Source organism: Pyxicephalus adspersus, chromosome 6 (assembly GCF_032062135.1).
Source record: "Pyxicephalus adspersus chromosome 6, UCB_Pads_2.0, whole genome shotgun sequence".
Lineage (NCBI taxonomy): Eukaryota > Metazoa > Chordata > Amphibia > Anura > Pyxicephalidae > Pyxicephalus > Pyxicephalus adspersus.
The window spans coordinates 44,243,958-44,264,852 of NC_092863.1; the positions used below are offsets into that span (position 1 = coordinate 44,243,958).

General features: G+C 39.5%; 2 protein-coding genes across 2 annotated transcripts in view; both read right to left on the bottom strand.

Moving 5' to 3' along the window:
• The window catches only part of GCN1 (GCN1 activator of EIF2AK4), a gene marked incomplete in the record, with an annotated part of 35,130 nt that extends 30,127 nt beyond the window's left edge, over positions 1–5,003 (bottom strand). Inside the window, 5 exon segments of the mRNA XM_072415483.1 lie at positions 797–905; positions 993–1,124; positions 1,205–1,268; positions 1,852–1,954; positions 4,950–5,003. Coding sequence (XP_072271584.1) covers positions 797–905; positions 993–1,124; positions 1,205–1,268; positions 1,852–1,954; positions 4,950–4,967 — 426 coding nt within the window.
• A 3,371-nt stretch (positions 5,004–8,374) lies between these two features.
• On the bottom strand, positions 8,375–12,965 carry RPLP0 (ribosomal protein lateral stalk subunit P0). Its single transcript, XM_072415484.1, has 8 exons — positions 12,930–12,965; positions 11,248–11,353; positions 10,786–10,961; positions 10,622–10,709; positions 10,342–10,488; positions 9,637–9,822; positions 9,410–9,550; positions 8,375–8,583 (listed from the first exon to the last, which is right to left on the bottom strand). The coding sequence occupies exons 2-8, from the start codon at positions 11,299–11,301 to the stop codon at positions 8,425–8,427; spliced, it is 951 nt and encodes a 316-aa protein (XP_072271585.1). The 5' UTR covers positions 11,302–11,353; positions 12,930–12,965; the 3' UTR covers positions 8,375–8,424.
• Between the last annotated feature and the right edge of the window lie 7,930 nt (positions 12,966–20,895).

Sequence of the window (20,895 nt, forward strand, 5' to 3'; positions counted from 1 at the left end):
TGAAACAATAAGAGGTTACTGGCTACCCGAGGCATAAACCACTGGGAGCACTAAATTTGCCGTGTGTTGCCACACCACCTTTTTTTACCACCCGCCTACAGCTTCCTACCACCCGGCTGAAAAAAATTTCTGGGGAGAACACTGCTAATGTTGGTGTAAACTGGCACTATATAACAGGAGATTATTGTTCATGCACTACAACTGTTTTGGACCAAGGACGGTGGGGTTAACAAGCTTAAAATGACTGTTCCAAATTGACAACTTTCCCTCCTCCAAGGTGTGTCCAGAGCAAAATAGGCCAGTATGTCTTATTTTTATTTACGCCTCCATATAGGAAATTTCTGCCTTACATATGGTCGGCTGCCATGATTTTAGAAAGGTAAACAATGTTTAACCAATTTTAAATCAGAAAGGTTCACCTCTGTTTAGTGTAAACTGTTTAACAGTATATCAATCCCTGCTAAGGTTTCTATTTACATTCACTTTCTAATCCACAAGCTTGTTTTGGACCAGTGACAATGTACTAAAGTCAAAGACAGGCAGGAAGCCAGAAGCTACCTGATGACACACCCCTGATTTTTTTAATGATCTTTAAAGATACAGTACATAAAAATCTTGGTAACAGTTTGCTTATTTCATTACAGTTCAAAGAGCAGTGCAGCGCAGCTTCCACTTTACAAACCTGCTATTTTCGTTCTTCTTTTACTTGGTTAGTTGGCTGACCGGCTGTAGTGAATTACTGAACACCAAGTTTTTCAATTTTTGATATAACCCAAGATGCACAATAGGTACATACCAGTTTGTTCCATGTTTCTCCTTGTTGTTTGTCTGGGACTGAAAACACGACCCTGGAAACAACACAAGTCCATGCCAAAGCTAAAGTTGCTGCAGAGCCACTGCTTTTGCTGAAATATAAATGAATAAAGAAATGAAAGTTTATCTTTAAATCACAGGTTAAAATCAACTTGATGGCATGACATTGAACAGTTTACCTGGGCTCTACATTTTTGTTTCCCACCCCAAATGCCTGAAGTGACTGTAGAAGATTTTTCGCTGTCACATCTGGCTGAGACTCCACCAGCTGCTGGATGACAGACTGCAGAACTCGACGGGATGCTGCATCTCTGTAAAGCACAGTTATAGATTATAAAAAGAACTGAACAAAGGTACAAGCCAACAAACCAAATACTTTTAGGAAACCCACCTGTATCGATGCAACGTTAGGCAAAATAACCTACAGAGACCTTTAACAGCAGCTTCAGGTAGATCTGTAAAGAAGAAGAAATAACCAATAGTTTACAAAAGTGCTCTTTTTCTGCACTAAATGACAGTCTGGCCTTTCAGTATCCACAACAGGGCAGCCTATTCTTAGAAAGAATAGTCACAGCCCATAGCCAACTACTGATAAATTAGTCTATAACTAGATGTAAATGCATTGAAACAAAGCCAAGGGACTGTCTGCATTTGTTGGTCCTAAACAATAAAATGGCTGATCAGCATTATTTTGTCAGCAATTGTTTAAGCTGTTTGCCTGCAGATTTACATGTGGATATAGTAATAATTAAAGGGGTTTCCTGAGAACAGTAATGGTTTATCCCACATTAAAAAAGAGTGGAAAAGTCTGTGGTAAACAGAATAGCCATGTTATAAATTTCTGTATACTTGCATAATATGTTTTGCCTAGGGTACCCTGTCCCAGAATCTGCTCTTGATTTCTGGTCACATGGAGCTATGGATATCTCTTCAAAGAACCTGTCGCTTTCTTATTGAAATTGGATTTTTGTTTCATTTTAAAAAGTTGTAATGAAAAATGAAGATGAGTGGTGGAAAATTATGAAATGTGACCCCCACCTTTTGTAGAAATACATGCTTTTACTTCAGTGAGGATTTGCCTGCGTTCTGTCACACTGGCTGTTGTCACCTTTGCTGCAAATTTCTTCAGAGCGTCCTGCGCCTGAAAATAAAATAATATTAAGAAAACGATTCAGAATAATAAAGGGAAGAAAAAGCAAGAGATCAGCTATTGGAGTCCAGATATTTGCTTTACTACCTGCTGGGGAGAACCAACATTTGTATTTCTACTGGTGACCATTGCCACTGAAACAAAAGCCTTCCAATGGGACAACTGTCAGGGGGAAGTCACCTACTTCGGAGAGATTCCTTTTACTTCCTGCTACAGCACAGGAATTAAAGGAAAATCCTCCAAATGAAGGACTGGTGAATAAATTCACACCAAGATTCTGAGTTTTTTACACACTTTACATTTTAAGAAAGATTGAAAGGTCGCCCTACCTTTCATTTACACTACAGGTTTGCCTGCGGTTTACTCTTTTATTGATGAAAAGTGAAAACAGAAGCTTTGACATTCCACATGGAAGGACAAAACAAGTACTAGAAAGTGTTATTTGTTGGCATTAAAAATACCTCACAACTTTTTAGGAAATCATGGTCAACAATCTGTAATTTACATATTCATAAGTAAAGATTAAAGTAAAGATTATCCAGTGCCTGTGTAATATTTTAGAAAAGGAAGTGTCCTAAACAGGACTAAATGCTTTAAAAGAACTAACAGGGAAGCTTTTTATGACAGGCAAGACTGTTCAATGAAAGCTGTTCCAGGCTACCTATCGGCTCATTTTCCTAAATAGGTAGATGGCTCAGTGTACTATCTAGGCACCCCAACATACTGATGCAGAAGGCTGCAGACTCTGGACCTGGAAGATGGAATCGTCAGAGACCGTGCCTAACCAGTGCAGAGCTTGAGGGGTCACTTTTGAAAGGCAAATCTGTTATAATCAGCACATATTCTGTGCATATGTGAATGTTATGGGGGCCCAAAACCGTAGGGTTCACTTCCATTTTATTCAAGCTGTAGGCAATCTTTGCATTTTGAGGTATCTCCAAAAGGTTACCAACACACTGCATGAGATCTGCTTGATAGAAAGGTATTTTCATAAAATTGTACTTTCCAGTTGAACAGCTACAAAATGAACGACTAAAAACTGCTTGGGTTAGAAGTCTGATATAAATGTAATGTTCCAAGAAAAACTACATCCTGCCAGGTACAAGCTGCTCTCTTGTTATGTTTCAAACTGATACAGAGTTTATTTGTAAGGTCCTAGCAGAAGGGTGGCAGCCTGAAAGTAAAAAGGAAGCCCATCCCAAGCCACAGCAACACACTGTAGTAGGCAGTGGATTTGGCTGGTCATTCTGGGCTGTGCTGTCTTGCTGGCTGCATTTTTAGCGGAGTTCCTCTGTACAGGGCATAGTCACTCAATTAATTGCAGCTGCAGGATCGTTGTCATCTACAAGCAGACTGTCCCACACTGCAGCAGTTCTTGTCCTAAGTGCTCTCCCCCCAATGATAACACACAGCACAAATCACCAGACATCTCTGCTAACTGCAGCAACATCTCATGTATGCTTCTGTTCACTCCAAGACAACCTACACTGTAGGGATGTCACCAAGAAGACAGCAGGGGGTAAGTCATTGATGCCATGGGCGTGGAAGAAGTGGCTCAATGACCTCGGGTGTTAATAAAACCCCATAAAGAGGTAAGGAGTGCTGAAATATGATTATTGTCATTTTTAAAAGTTTTTTTGACAGCACAAGAAAAAGGTTAAAACACTTAGTACTTTATTTAGGTTTTGCTGTCTCCAACCCACTAGAGAGATTTGCATTCATTTTGTGTCCTAAAAATGCCAACAGGAAGCGAGTGGGAAATCTCTCTAAAGTGAGCAAAATGTTCATCCTACGGAACTGACCTCATACAAGGATTGTCCTGTAATTGTAAATCTTCTCTTTCCATTCATTTGTTGATGATGATTAGTGAAAATGGTGATGAATTTACCCAGCAGGGAAAAAAATTGCTTTAACATACATTTTAGGGTTGTTTCAGATCGTGGGAAGGAAAATAAGTTTAAGATTGAAGGCAGTTTTAGTGAAAGAAGGGCTAGATTTAGTTATTAACTACATGATGTGCCCCAAGTCCTGCCTCTGTACTCTCTAAATGTTCTCATCATTGTTACCCCGTGTTCTGCCCCAGGACTTATTCATTATTCATTTCCCATCACTCTTACCCCTGGTTCGGATCCAGCCACTTTCATTGTTCTTATCCTCAACCCTAGGTTCTCCAAAAGATCTTATCCTTATCACTGTTGCCCCAGGTTCTGCCCCTGGAGGCCTAAATTATTCTCATCCTTATCACTCTTACCCCAGGAGGATTTAATTGTTCTTAGATTTCATCATTGTACCCCCATGTTCTGCCCCTTGGATGAATATTTCAGTCTCCTCATTGTACCCCCATTTTCTGCCCCTTCATTATTGTACCCCCATGCTCTGCCCCTTGGATGATTAGTTCAGTCTCATCATTGTACCCCCATGTTCTGCCCCTGGATGAATAGTCCAGCCTCATCATTGTACCCCCATGTTCTGTCCCTGGATGAATAGTTCAGTCTCATCATTGTACCCCCATGTTCTGCCCCTGGATGAATAGTCCAGTCTCATCACTATTACCCCATGTTCTGCCCCTGGATGAATAGTCCAGCCTCATCACTATTACCCCATGTTCTGCCCCTGGACACTTTAGTTGCCCCTATCCTCATCACCCCATTCAGTGCTGGCAGAGCTCTCCTAACCCATCAGCAGACACACGGGAGCCCTCCCCCCACATGTACAGCAGACACGGGCTGTGGGCTTCTCGTTGTATTTATTACATATAAATGGCTGCTGGGCGCACAACCATTCCCGGGCACCAGCGGGTACAATGGCAGCCTGGCAGTCCCAGCTCTGCACACACCGTATGGCTGCCAGACAGGAAGGCTGTGAATCATCGCTGGGCGAGGCGAATATCACACAGCTGCTCTCCGCTATTCATTCGCCGCACATTACACACCGCGCCCGGGGTATAAATACACAAACCAATCATCTCAATCACTGCCACACTAACCTGCGTGTCCGCCGCCATCTTACCGGCTGTGACCCAGGAAGAGCTCGCCGTGCACTTCCGCCTAATACTTCCACCTGGCGCCGGGCATCACTTCCGGCGGGCACGGTGTGCTCAGGGCTGGGTGCTTCTGGTGGTCGGTCCAGCCTCAATCTTTATTAATATAGATTGTACAATGTACATGGAGCAGAGCCCGGCTACATTTACCAGTGTGTGGTGTTCCTGGGTATTTCATAAAACTTCTGGGGTGATGAGAGGCTCACAGAACATTACAGGGGGTCATCTATAGAATGGGGGTCTGCCTCACATTATTAGGGGCCAACATTTATTTATCATCACCTGTAACCCCAAAATAATAATACCTTGCCAGGTCAGAGGTGCCTAAACTTTTATTATTTTATCATACATTTTTACTTCATTTGCTGGAGCAACTGACATGAAAGCAAATATTCTATTTCCATGGAAGATCCCATATAAAACATGTCTGTGCTTCAAAACAGTTTTATTCTTTTAACTCCCCAAAATCGCAAAATTTTCTAATGCAGTGGTCGCCAACCTTTCGGACTTCACGGAACACTAAATTTGGACCATTAAAATGAATTGTTTTAAAAAGATAAATATTTTGAAAAATAATGATCTTCCTAGTGGTGTCTGAGAAGGACTGTCAAGGCTCTGATTGATCAGCTCAAAGGTATAAGCGTACCTAAACTCAGAATTTTCACTTTACATGAGACAGTAGACAACCCTTTTATGTAAAAATTATTATTTTTTAGAAACAAAAATGGTGGAGCACCACCCCCTAATTCTCAGCCGCCTAGAGGTCGAGAATGAATGGAAGCACAAAGCCTCCCGGCATACCTACGCCTGGCGTAGGAGCCTTTTTGCCGAACTCACACATGCGCAATGAGGTTGGCAAATTTGTTTTTCATCCTACGTCACCCGATCTCGCACCTGGGTGATGGAGAACCTAACATGAAGAACCCGGTAGAGAAGACGAAGATGGCAGCGCCCAGAGCGCCGGCCCTGGGACAGATGCCAAGATGACGCAGGACCCAACGCCGGACCCTTCTGGAGTGATCGGACTGCCCTGCGGGATTGAAGGTAAGTTTGTTTTTGTTTTTTTTCAGTAGAGTTCCTCTTTAAGTGAAGTATTTCTATTGTTACTATTATCATTAGTTGTATTATCTTTGGTATTACTAAAGAAATGCAAACTATTTGTTTGCTTTTTCTCACTCATTATGGGTTCATTTCATTCAAATCCAAGACCAAACAAGAAATGATAAAGTCAAACTGTTTGATGCCATTAAATAAAACACAAAGAAAATACAGTTAAGGTCATACTTAACTGAAAGTGCATCTGAGAAATAAACGAATAAAATAAAACAATCGGATCGGTATTTGCGGAGCAGGGTGACTGTTGTAATGGCGGAAACAATACTGAATCGTACGGCTTGGCAACGGTTGCCTCATACTACTTAGGACTACACTGATGTCATGCTGCGCCTCTCTTGTTTCTCCGTCTCTAGTACAATTTGTGAATGTAGTCATTTAAAATATAAGAATTTTTTAGAATTTTATTTTTTTTTAATAATCAAACAAATGCATGTCCAAATTTTTCTGTGGACCACCATATTTTATCACGGGCCACTGTTTGGCGACCACTGATTTATACTACAGGTTCACTGTCACTTTCTCTGATCTTAATTTGTTTAAAAGCAATACTGAAACTACAGGGGACAAGTTGGCCCCACCAGCCATGCCAGGACGACAGTCTTAGATTCTTTGTTGGAACTCTATAAAGAGCCTGAATTATTTGGTACAGGTCAGTTGCACACCAGTCTACTAATATTCAAGCACATCTTTTTTTGTTTGTTTCCAAAGTGCACCTTACTGATTTATGGGAAACTGTTTTTTCCCAACAGCATTCCTGGGTTCCTTCTGTCACCATGGCGGAATTTTTCCTCAACAGTTACTGAAGAACTGAAATGTTCACGTTTTCTCAGTTCAGCTCAACCTACAAACTTTTTATTTTCATTAAAGATTGAAAGTTTGATTGATGGGCTGCCTAGTGGCATGGATCTTGACAACCCAAAGATCTATATTTAGCATAAAGAGAATTGTAGCACCTATCACGTATGTGCATAAGCTACCATTTAAAAGTTACGCCAATAATTGCTGTTAGCCAGTGGTTGCCAACCTTTTGGACATCATGGCCCACCAAAATTATGGACTTCAGCCCAGGCGTGCACAGTGTGTCACTCAAAGGGGAAGAACCCCCCCCCCCCAAAGTGACTTCATAATTCCAGAACCCACCCACTCTCCCATCACAGGTCTGAGCCTTCTACTGACACTGATGGGGGGAGCACCGGCCAGAGCTGCAGAGCACCAGTTGGCAACCACTGCTGTAAGCGACCATTCTTTCCACTATTTTGAATGCATGACTGGTTAGTGCGGGATTTACAGCTTTTGGCCACTTTAGATTTCATATAATTGTAGTCATGGTAACCAAAGGGCACTTTCTGCAGCCTCAAAGCATTGTATATGGAGTAAATTATTAAAGCCAATCTTTAGCATTTTTTGATGTGCAAAGGTCATCTTGTTTTGTATCTGCGAGAGATCACCATCTGCTTCAGTCTACCAGCTTTCAGCTGTATGGTTGGGTCATTTAGGCTGGGTTAATGATCTGGGCTGGGGTTTATATGCACTTTTATTAGCATTTTAAAGCTTGCCTTTAAAATGCTAGAAAACATCTATGCCGCATTTAAGTTTCAAATGCTTATGAATGAAGGAAAACTCCCCATTGAAATCAATAGAAGCATTTACCCGCATTTTAATTTTTTTTTTAAACATTGCAGGCAACATTATAGGTAACGCTCATAAATGTGCCTCAAGGAAACGTCTAGGTGTACATAAGCCTATTGGAATACATAGGAATTTCAAACACGGGCTTTTAAAACCTCAGGTAAATGCTGGGGAAAACATCCATGTAGACTAAGACAGTGTTAAAGAATTACGATGTATTACAAGTAAAAATGTTTTCCATTGGATTGTGCCAGACATACATTTCTTCCATTGCCTTCTGTGCCACACAATTAGTCAATCCAATTGGCCGTTTGCTTGCTATGAAAATTTTCATCTTTTGTCAAGAGGAGCTATAGGGCAAATTAACTTCAACAGCAAACCAAGTATATACGGGGGGGAATCATGGTGGAGATTTGACTCAACTATGTTGGCTTACAAAAAAGCACATTTTCAGATTTAACAGTGGGTTTGGCCATCAGGAACCATGCTACTAGAAAGACCTTAAATTTTTAGGAATCTGTACAGCAATGGGCCTATTCAAATGTTTTGCTGCCTCAAAATTACTGATACGTATTGACTTTAAATGTGGATAAATAAAAAAAAAAAAAAAAAAAAAAAAAATCACATTTTCATTTAAAGAGGACAGCATTTATTGTGTCTTCAGACTAATACAGACTTAGTCAAAGAGGCCAAAGCCCATATCGTCATCGGATTCCTCAGATTCTTCTTTCTTTTCCTCCTGGGCTGGTGCAGATGAAGCAGCAGGAGCTGCAGCTGTTTCAGCAGCAGGGGCAGCAACCACAAAGGCTGATGGGTCTGCCAAGAAAGCTTTGACCTGCAAAGACAAATATCCCAAAATGAACACAACAATGAATAATCATAAGCAGCCATCAGTACATGTCAAAAGAAAGGAATCACCAAAGTGGAATTTATAACAAGCCGACATCCATTTCACTAGTTAGGCCCCTACCCCTTCCTATGTTTTGTATCTTTAAAGTAAAGTTATGATTATCCTAACCCCCACACCACAACATTCTGAGGCGAGTTCTGGAATGCAAAGCAGATGAACGCTCCTAAAATGAGCGTTTTCGTATGTGATTTTATCTTTTTTGTGTAACTAAAAGGGTAAAGACATAATCACCTATACACTGCAGACCAAACATGCGAGTAAGGCCAGTATAACTATTTTTTACAGGTACATGTTCTTTAAATAGTAGGTTATATGGAGAGTAAGCAGCCTTTCCATTCTAGTTGAAGGTCCCCTTTTGGGACTAATCATACCATTAGATTGTATTGTACTATGACAAAGTTTGACCACTTCTTTAATGCCCAAACTACCATAGCTACAATCAGACACCCAAGCTAAGATGTGCCCAGTACTATTGGAAATGGGACAAGATTCTATAGAGTCAGTGATAAGGCCCCCAGAAAAATCACATAGGGGTGCAACAGTACTCAGAGCACTTACACATTCTTCTCTATAGTAAAATAAAGTAGCAAGGAAGGGAAATAAATATTATTGTAAATATGTTGCTTTGCACTTCTTAGGCAGAATAGTTTTACAAATAAGTGGAAATAATGGCACTGCAAGTCTAAAACAAGCAAAAGGAAGTTTATGGGGTTCAGTCCATCATGGGAAGCAGCTGGCCTAAAACACTTACCTTATCTGCCAATGGGAAGCTGTAATCTGTTTCCACAGCAAGAGCAAGAACTCTTTTATACCCATTGATGATGGAGTGGGGCACAGAGGCAATAGTGGGATATCCAATCTGAAGACACACACTAGCAACATTGCGAACACCCTAGAGAAACATGAAATAGTGACATGTCAGTCTTGTGTCCAAGTGGTAAAGCATGCACATCAGGATATGTAAAATAAAAGACAAACCTCCAAGAAGCGAGTGCGCAGAGCATCTTCAGTGATATCCAGAACCTCTGGGCTGTAGATGCTGCCATTGTCATATACTTGTTGGATGATCAAACCAAAGGAGAAGGGGGAAATGTTCAGCATGTTAAGGAGGGTGGCTTCGCTAGCACCTACTTTATCTCCAGTCCTAATCAGTTGTACATCACTCTGAAAACAAAGCACAAAAATGATGAGAGACTTTGTCTAGTTTTGAATACAACATGCCAAGTCTTGTTTGCTTTTTCCACCTAATGACTTTACCAGAGCAAACCTATGAACTGAATTCAGCTCTGACAAATATTCTCTCCATGATCCTCTAAAGAAACCACTAAGAAGCCAGTGCGCACCTTTCTTCGGTCATTTTTTGGAAGGCAAGGCTCATAAAATAATTTTTTGGAAGGCAAGGCTCATCCCTATAAGTTTGCCCATCCATCCAATACATTCCTGTTAGTTAAGCAGTCAGCATTCCTCTGGGATTGTAAGGTAAAAGAAAGATTCTTTCTAAACACCACCTTACTACATTCATGGTTAGCAAAATATGCATGACGGGTGCAGATCCTAGCCCTCAAAATCCATTTTTAACACCCCTCCATTTATAGTAAATATTTTTAAGGGAAATGGGTGAAAAAACATGCTACCTGTGATCTGGACATTTGTCATGCCTGCTATGTACATATCCTCACTTACCAAGATTTCAATAGTTCCTCTGGAGATTTTCGTAGTGATTCCCAAAGCCTGGAAGAAGGATGTCTTCTCAGGGCCCAAACCAGTATTCTGAGCAGGCACTGTGACATCACATGGGGCAATGGCACCGGCACGAGCAGAAGCTGGCACCTATAGAACAATGTCAATATGAACTGCTTGGTCTTTAATAAAAAGTAATACGTCATTGCTTTCTACAAAGCAGTATATTGGACAATACTAATATAAGCTACCAAGGAACAGATGGGAAAACATTTGTACCCACCTTGTTTGCCAGCAGCATGTCTCGTACTTCAGTGAGATCTTCCTTAGTGAAAACAAAGCCCACATTCCCCTTGATGTGAGACAAAAGCCTGAAAAACAAAAAAGGAAGTTAATAACTAGAATGATCTTAATTTTATTGAGGGAATACAAGTACCAAATACTCACTTCTCCAAAGCGGGGTTGTTTTCTAAGTGTCCACGGATTGCCTTGCGCATCATGGTGTTCTTTCCCATAAGCACAACAGCTTTTCCTCGCAGGGACATACGGATCTGTTGCATTTGCTTTGAGCCAACATTGTCCGCCCCCACGATAAAACATTTTGGGTAATCATCCAGAAGTTGCTAAAAAGAAAAAAAGTGCAATTGTTAAACAGGCCAGGAAGATAGAATGTAAAAGTCCCTTAGACCTATTTATATTTAAAAGAACTTCTAAACAAGAGAATTTCAAAAATGGGGTCGAGTAGTAGAGAAGACCAGTAGCAATCATAAAACAAACATTTCAGTTAACTGCCATGATTTGAACTGGGCAAAGTTGTTAAAATTAATAATTGCCATTATTATATTTAACTGACAATACTTTTAGTAGCAGTGCCTAGGTGACTGAAGGCAATGCACATGGTAAACTCACAATGATTTTCATGAAGTAGTTGGACTTCCATGTCGCCCTGTCTTCCCTGGGCATCTTGACAGTGCTTCCAAGGATTGCCTCAAAAAGGGTTTAAAGACTGGATGACCTGTGAAAGACAAAAAAAAATATTTACTTAGCAGATCAAGAGTTAAGGTAACAACAACATCACAACAAACTTACTGACTCCTAAAAGTGCCTGTTGACACGACTTAGGTATGTGTTGGTGACCAATTATATATTGCAATATCTTGCCATATATATATATATACATACAGTATTATAGAGCAAAACTTTTGACAGTGATCTATCCTATTCATTCATATAAATCATGCTGCGTGAGTATTTAGCAAAGCCCCAGAGTATTCTGGGCACAGAGAGATAACTGGAGCAGTGCAGGTCGTGTAACTGCTCGAATCACAATTCAGCAGGACAGAGAGACCATCATGACGGGCTTAAGGGTTAAAGAAACTGTTCTATTTTCAATTAGCTGTGCCAGCTTTAAAGTCCTGAAGTTTGTCCAGCCATGCCACTGCCTTATAAATAAATCCCTAAGAGAGTATAGAAAACTAAGGGAAAACTTAAGTTTAGATTCGACATGTAAGAAAGTTGAAATTAAACTTTTTTAGAAAGTTTTGATTTAACATGTAGGAAAGTAGGTTTTTACTGCAGTCTGTCCTTGCTACCAAGATCTGATGACCAATGTCCTAAAGACTTAAAGCGTACCTAAACTTGGAATTTTCACTTTACATAAAAGGGTAGACAACTCTTATGCAAGATAAAAATTGTTTGGTTTTATTTTATGTGCAACACCCTTTTTTTTACAAAAATCACCGCCCCCTAATTCTTGATCACCTAGGCAATCCAGAATGAATGGGAGCACAGAGCCACCTGGAATACCTACGTCAGGCATCCCTGGAGGCTCTTGGGTGCTGCTTTTCATGAAAAGGGGAAAAAAGTGCTGATCTCTCACATGCGCAGTGAGATCGGCAAGTTTTTTTTCCCCCAAACTCGCGCCTGCAACCGATGACGCAAGAAAAACTAGGAAGAAGATAGCGGCACCCCGGCTCGGAGACGGATACAGGGACCTGATGGAAGACACGTCCGGACCAATCAACTGCTCTGCGGGATTAAAGGTATTTTGTTTTGGGCACTTATTAGTTTACCTTCTCTTTATCTGGGTAATACTCCCAAACAGAGGGCAACTCTTAAACAAAATATCTTCACATATGGATCAGCGATCTGCCTGGTCTGTCACTGGGGGGGGCTGTAAAGGATTCTGCCCAGTCTTAGAGATAGGGGGGGCACAGGGGTCACGTGCTGCTGCCATCCAGAGGACCCCATAGGCCTCATCTGTCAGCCACACATATTACCACCGACACAGATCACCGTCGCCAGGTTTTCTGACCCACTTTTATCAATCCACCTATTCTGACAGAGAGCGAGGTCTTATATATGAAATGTTAATATATTGCACGGTACGGTTCCACACGGCTCCTGCACATTGGAGTACGTCACGTGCACGAGGCCCATGGACAACCCGCATGACTGCCGCTTAAATTACTAGGGGCCCTAGACAGGGACACCGATTAAGAGGACAATATCCGGGTCACGTTAACTCGCCCAGAGGTGTCCGGGGCCGTCTATTCGGCACCCGCCGGCTAAACAAACTAAGCCTCACATACCTCTCACAAGGGCTCCGGAAAGCAAAAGAGGCCGCGTAATGGTAACAGAGCTTTTATATGGTATGGTGACAGCCAACCGGAGAACAGAATGAATACAGCGTTAATGTTCATTTGTTGGAATTTGAGGCAGCTCAGCTTCCTATAGGTCGAGCTAGCAATCAATCAAACGAAGGCTTTTTTTTTTTTGTTAAAGGCGTACAATCTGGGAAACCTATTGGGTCCACAGAGCGACTAGAGCCCCTAGTGGAGCGGCATGAATTAACATATTTTTGTTCTTCCCTAGAACACAAGTACCGTATATTTTTGGTTGTAGACATAATGCTTCATAGCATGAGGGGATGTATGTTGTAATTTCTTCAAATTACATTTCCAGACATACCCCAGATTACAAAAATCTTATATGAGCTATATTATCAATGTAGATTATTGTACAAATATTTTATCAAAATATCTAACAACATAGAAACATATTCAAGAATTCAAGGAACATAGGAATAGAATAGGCTACAATGCCGTAATGAAAGTATAAAGCATTATTGGGCTAAATAGTAAAATCATACTGAATATACCTAATCCAATATCATTGTGTTATGAGTATTTTATATCACTGAAATATATATATATATATATATATATATATATATATATATATATATATTGTACTTACCATCACTATTCAGTGCATACTGAGTGTTATATGACTGTTTCTGTAAGCCAATAGTGGCTGTGTGAAAGAGCAGGGTAGAAATGGACAGAAACAAAAAGCAAAATAAATAAAAGAAAAAGTAGAAAGTTTGGGGTAAGAAGATGAGGTTTGGCCCATTTCAAGATCCAATAAGGACAGGTTTACTCACCCCTTTGTTATCCACTATGCACAGGTGTCTGGTCCCCGGGGCAGAATATAACACCATGTTGCATAGGTAAAGGCACTTAGAAGATGAATATCAACCTAAGTTTTACAATTTGAGTTCACTTAAAGAGAGGTGAACTTTGTAACTTTGAGAAAACATTTATTATTCAGTTTAACACCCAAACATTCCCAAACAATAATCCCTATTGATGAGAAAGAGAATGCATTTAGTTATGAATGTGTATGAACTAGGGAAGGGTAAAAATGATATTATCTGTAAAATACTTTGCATTACAATTTTATTGCTATCTATCTCTTGAACTCAGCATCAACTTCAACTAGCAGCCTGCAGTCATCAGTCTGGAGGTGGTGAAATCAGAGAATTGCTTGATAGGCAAGATCTATATTCCTTTAGTGGTGGGTCTGGTTTAGGAGGGAGGACTAGTGTCTTCTACATTACATAGTAATGTCATTGCTGTTCAAATGAGAGACCAATCTAAAGATTTAGAAATTATTATCAACATTGAGAAGATGTTTGTAAAAGGTTTGCAGTATGAAGTGTGTTGCTAATAATGAACCTGTACAGTGGGAGGTAAAGTGAGCACTGGTGGGAAAATAATACATATAGAAGCTTCATGAAGAAGGACACTAAGCCTAGGACACACGTATAAAATAGACTTGGAAATCCTGAATAATTGAAAGTACGAGTCACATCCAATGCATAGCATTTCTGATCATATTCTATCTGAGAGACACAATCTATAAAGCAGGCTATAGTATACGTGTATGCAGTGTTTTGGGACTTGAGTCCAATTAGTGATTGATCTGAAAACTAATTGAATTGGTTGGTGAAGCACAAATTTGGCAGCAGATCTTCTCATGTGTACTTGGTTTAGGAGTCCTCATTGCCCCTAATCATCAAAAACTCATGATCCCAAACTGCAATGCAAGAAAGCCAACTACTAACCAAACACTGTAATATATGTAAAACAAATCTATCATATAATACAAAGCCAACCTCATATCCACTACATGATGGGCAGGTATCAAATATTATCTATTGTCTATCTATGGCTGGTATCCACTGATGGTCATCAACTTTCATGTCTATTCCTGGATGTGATATGGATATACCTAGACTTCCAAAATGTAAAGATGGCCCAGTAAATACTCCCACCACCTTCCCCTAAATTAAGGAGTCTCTGGGCAGTCATGTGGCATCTGTAGGTCTCCTGTCTCTACTCCCTATAGCAGTGGTGGGTCTTCCTCAGTAATGCAGAAAGCATTATGACTTCACATTATAAGCATATGCTTATCTCCGGGATTATTCTGTTAGCAAAGACCAACGTGGTAATGCACAATTAGGGGGCATGTTTAGGTACAGCGCTGTGTAATATGTTGGCGCTATATAAATCCTATATAATCTTAATAATAATAATGTGCATGATGGCTTTGGCTCACAAGAAATTGGTTGATGAATGTTGACCATTATTTTACCCTGTAGAGTAGTGGCACTGGGCCTTGAAATGTAAGTCTGTGAAAAAAGGATAGCGTCAGAGAAAAGAGAAAATTGTATTTTAAGGAGTTATTTTTTTAATTTAAAGTACAGTATTTGATCGAGTTTGGAAAGAGAAGGAATATGGCAGTATTTAATGCTATCTGTGTCCCCACAAGGGAGAATTACGCTCAGTTATGATGACCATATGATCAGGAGTTCTTTCCTTTCTTTACAGTGCAACAAAAAAAGACTTTAGTCTTTAATTGTATTGAGCTCTACAAAAAGAGGAAAAGTTCTTTCTGTTTAAGTACAGCTACATTACCACATTTCCACTAGGTGGCAGTCAACTTCACATTTTCTGCATGGTACAGATATCAACAGCAGTGTTTCCCAACCTTGGTAGTGTCACATCTTACATTGGAAAAATCACACAGCACACCACCAAACAAAAATACCACCATACACAGGTTACCCTGTTTCCCCGATGATAAGACACTGTCTTATTTTTTTTGAAGGCCAAAATATGCTCTAGGGCTTATTTTCAGGGGGATGCCTTATTTACCCATGAAGAAGACTACAGTACACAGTTATTGTTCATAAAAAAAAACCTGTCTGAACTCCTGAACAAACTCCTGCAGTCTCCGTTAGGGAGGGATGAGGGAAGCTGCCTGTGTTTGCATGGGCGGAGTCACATGTGTTTGCGTGGGCGGAGTCACTTCAGTCCTGTCACTTCCTCTTCATGAAGAGGACGCACGGAGGAACCACACACGGAGTCACCCACCGCACCACGCGATTCTGGTAAGTAATCGGTGTTCTGCTCTCACTATACGTCCCTCACATAGACAAATCATTTGTAGTAAATAAATAATACGTTTCAGACCAATTATGTGAAATTGGAAAATTTGCTATGGTACAGTGGTTGGGAATCACTGATCTATGCAATGAAGACGATTTACATAAACTGCAACATAACACCAGTGTAAAAAGTAAAACAACCAAGTTTTTTTTTTTTTTCAAATTTTGCAAATTTACCCCCACTGGAATTTAGGGACCATGCATACATGCTAGCACACTTGTTAAAAACTACTAAATCTTTAGGATTTAAGGAGAGTGTAAAGCTTGGGGAATGTAATAATCTGAAGGAACACTGATTTGTTATGTATGTTCCTGCTCTGATTATACTTCATAGAGATTATAACATTAGCAAGTATTATTGGTAAGACTTCTTGGCACCTCAAATCTTGCAAGGCAAGCATAGTTAAGGGGCTTGTTAACATTATCATTGACTTCCTTTTGAAAAACTCAAAAAGGTCTTTTAGGCTTTCTATAGACACTATAAGGGATGTGCATTGCCATGCATAATACTGCAATGTACAACAACCTGCATTGCTGTTCATTGTAATGCTAAACCCAATTACTACAATAAATGGGGCGGTGCACAAAAATAAAGCATGAACTGTACTGTATTGAATATGGTAATACTGTCAGACGTTGCTTTCTGTGCAGTATCTTATGTTCTTGCCTACCATACTGCATAGCATGGGAACAAGGATTTAGAGGGAACATCTAGAAACATTAATTGTACCTATGCCGTACACTAAAAGATTGACAGTGTGTTATGAATTACATCTTAAAACTACTAGTGCACTTCTTGTACATTGGCAACATATGTATAGTGTGAAATTATCCTAAACTTTGCGCCAATCCTAAATCTGAAGTAAGATTTGGTAACACCATTGTGCTGTTTATTTTTCTCCTTGCTGGAGAGGAAGCTGTACCTGAGGACCTGTCCTGCAAGAATCTCACTGCTTCTGTTTCATTCATTCTACAGGATTACCCCCCATCCAGTCATCAGTGGAACATCCTTGATATAAAGAAGAAAAGCCCTGCCTTTACCAAGATGGCCTCATCCACACCAAGACACAACCCAGAAGACATGGTAATAATAATGACTGTTGATTGCCTTCTGAGTAACTTTTTTTGGGCGCAGCTTCCACAGATCAGATCCTCCAAAGAATACCTGTAAAAGTAAAGCAGACATATGATGTTTCCTTCTAAAAATGTTATTTGCCTAGTTTTTATGCTGATCCAATTACTTTATTTCTAAGTTTCCTATTTAACTTAATGAGTCGAAGTACCTACATCTACCTACAAGTACCTACAAAAACCTACCTGAGCTTGTCATTAACCACTGTTTTTGTTCTCTCAGTACAAGTTTCTGTAACAAGAGACCCACTCACATATTCTGCAAAATGTGTTTAGGCCAATTATATATTTCAGGTAAATCTAGATTAGAATTGGCAGGCGACGGCAGCTGATTCAGAACTCGTGGATGGGTAAGTAACCATCTGAAGGGAATTTAACGTGTTTAAGTGCAGTGTTTGTGTTCCATGCACCAGACCTCTGCTGTCACAATGTATCTTCATATATTCATAACTTTAGCATCATCTGTGTGACATATAAAGCCGCAGGCACAATAACACTTTTGTGACATTGCTTTATTGAAGGCCTTTCCTCAAGAAGCAAGAGTGCTAGGGAGATTTTGTCATATTTGGATAACTAGCAAAACAGCTGCCTTATCACACAGTCACGCTATATCTTATTCAAAAGGAATGCAGGATATTTCTCAGTCTTTGGTTTGTACACACCAGAGGCTTTAATAACTTTTATCAGCATTGGTTAGAGTCTGTTAAATCAAACCTGTTAGCTGGTCTTTTATGGAAATAGTTTTGCCTTATCACATTCTGTTACATAAAATGCAGAGTTCCCATTACACCACCCGTCTGGAAAATTTTCTCCCTCTCGGGCAGTTTTAAGGAAATCTGTCTTGAACAAAATACATAGACAGCAATTTGCCCTTGCTACCTTGCTGTTGTGCAGATTCAATGTTCTATATAAAGATAAGTGGTAATCCCTATTTAATGTACAGCACTTTATAATGGTAGCGCTATAAAAATCCTGTTTATTATTATTATTAGTACCACCTGCAGAATTATGCTACTAGCACAAATAGTAAATCATTCTTTCAGGAGAAATTAGTGGCCCTCCAGATAGTCCTGATCAAGGCAACCTGCTTTGTATGAACTGGATCCACACAGAGCAAAGGCAACAAACTCATCTATTAAAATGCAAGCAGGAAACCTCCTAGAGCAAAATAGAATACTATACACTAGAAAATGTATATCCTTAATATACTTTTAAGTTATGGAAAATCAAGATGTACAGGACAAACAAGCCAACTCTGGGACCCTACTGGCCAAGTTAACACCTCTGAAGGTTTTTTTTCTCTTCTTTGGAAACAAATTCCAAGTAATACGGTTTCAGTTTCTGCTTCTAATTTTCATATGCAAGACTACACTGCCGTCTAAATCACATGATTGTTTGCTACCTGCTTTTCAGAACTCTTACAACGGGGTTACAAACTTAAATTAAAGGGACAGATACAAAGCATTTTTGGTATTCATTTTTGCAATCCAATGTTTTACTTAATTTGCTTTTATTGGGTAAACACCAGAGATTCATGTGGATACCAGGCCCTAAGGACTGGAATTGAGGACCCCTGTCCTACCATTATCATTTTGACACATACAATTGTAGTTTCTTAGATTGTAAACTCCTTTAGGCACGTTCCTCTCCTCTACTTGTGTCATTGTATCTGTCAGCCATTTGCCACCCCTATTTAATTTACAGAGCTGCATAATATGTTGGAGTTTTATAAATACAGTTTATTGATAATAGTTGATTACTGATGCACTTCAGAAAACAGTGGCTACATTGAATAATTTTCAAAATGCATAGTAAAAAACTTAAGAATTTGTTCTGGATTGTTTCATTTAAAACAAAGCATTTTCTCAGGAAACCAAGTATCTGTATATACAAAAACAAACCATCTATGGAATATATAAAATAAGCAGCAAAGAGGTACAGTATATAGGAATACAATGATATTCATTCAGTAGAGACCACATTTTTGTGAAGGTTTTCAATACCAACAATAAGAATTACTAATTTTTAAATTATATTTTACTCTGATCCCAGCCCAGTAAATCCATACAATATGAATATTTCTTATATTCTTTTATTTGTCTTACTTAACTTCTGGAGACAATATCTTTTTTTTTTTTAACATTGATTAAAAATCAAAAATCTGATTTTAGTTGGTCATTGATGAGATCCCCTACCTGGAATTCTGTGACTGCTGTGGTCCCTTTTATGTCCAGTAGGGATGGTCCATTTAAAAGGATATATCATTGTTGGTACATGTGAAAGTATACCCATACTTAATTTCCCAACGCATTTGCTGACTAAAGGACACTGTTCACAAACAGCCCAAACTAAATTGTGAAATTGGAAATAGTCAGAGATTGCCAAGATAATGTATTATGTGGCTCCTCTAAGAAACCACTAAAGACTCCTGAGATACATTTTGAATATTAAAGATTCACACTGCATGCCTTGTGAAAAATGTGCCAGAGGCACACTGCCATCTAACAATCTTTTTTCTTCAACACAGAAAGCCCCTGAAAAGCAAGACTTTAGTATGCAATGACAAACTTCTATGGCTGTTGCAGTCTTTTGTGTCAGTTCACCTGCCCATCACTAAACTCCAGGCCAAAACCTCAGGGCTTCAGGCTCTGTTGAAGGGGAAAAAGGACATGCCACAGCTTCAATTCCAGAATATATAGGATCTGACACAGGAAAAACTGCATTCTGCATCCATGGACACTTCCCAATTGCTTTCAATAGAGAGCTTATGCAGTGTGTTTGGTTACCACTGCTTATGCATGTGCAGTTTATGTTGTCCAACTTTGTGTCAGTTTTAAAGAGTAAATGTAATCCCTATCAATATTTCATATTAGCGTAAACATTAAAATTACTTAAAAAACGCATTTCCAATCTTTAAATCTGTAAAAAATAAATAAATACTGGGTGATCCTTAAACATTCATGGTACAAAATACTTCTTGCTATAGACTAAAAACGTTCCCCTAATCCTGCTGCTATGTTGTTATTAAATGTACTATTGGTGGAGACTACAAGTGATCTTACCAATGATGTCTCCACCTGGAAGCCCTTGCCGAGCAAATTTGCAGATTTAAAATCTGGATGTGGTTACAAAAAGGCTGTAGGAGATCAACAGTACTGAAACTGTTTGTGATAAATGCTTTTGCAAATAGGAATGTCAACCAATTAGGAATCTAAGATCATTAGAAGACCGTAAAAGCTATGCTGTACCTGTGTCTCCTGCATACAGGTAGTCCCCAAGTTACATACAAGTTAGGGATATGTAGGTTTGTTCTTAAGTTGAATTTGTATGCAAGTCGGAACAGGTAAATTATTTTAATAAATGCAATTCGGACAGATGTTTATCTCAACATCAGCGTGGTATCAGTTACAGTATAAAATCCTCACTGTGAGTTAAACACAAAGAAAAAAAAAAAAAAACTTTAAGGAGCCCAGATTTTTTTTTAGATTCTGGAGCAAGCTGTGCTTAGATATGCAAAAAGAAAACTGCAGCGTTTGTCTTGGTGAATAAAAAGTTAAAGGATGTTGCAGAAGAGCTCAGTCTCAGTTGTGTTTAGCAAAAGATTTCTTCTGCAAGTCATGCAAACTGCCCCC

Coding starts and splice junctions, on each gene's coding strand:
- RPLP0 (XM_072415484.1), bottom strand. CDS start 11,301: ATGCCCAGGGAAGACAGGGCGACATGGAAGTCCAACTACTTCATGAAA. Junction 10,489..10,621: donor ACATGCTGCTGGCAAACAAG/GTGGGTACAAAT, acceptor ATTGTTCTATAG/GTGCCAGCTTCTGCTCGTGC. Junction 9,551..9,636: donor TGCGCACTCGCTTCTTGGAG/GTTTGTCTTTTA, acceptor ATGTTTCTCTAG/GGTGTTCGCAATGTTGCTAG.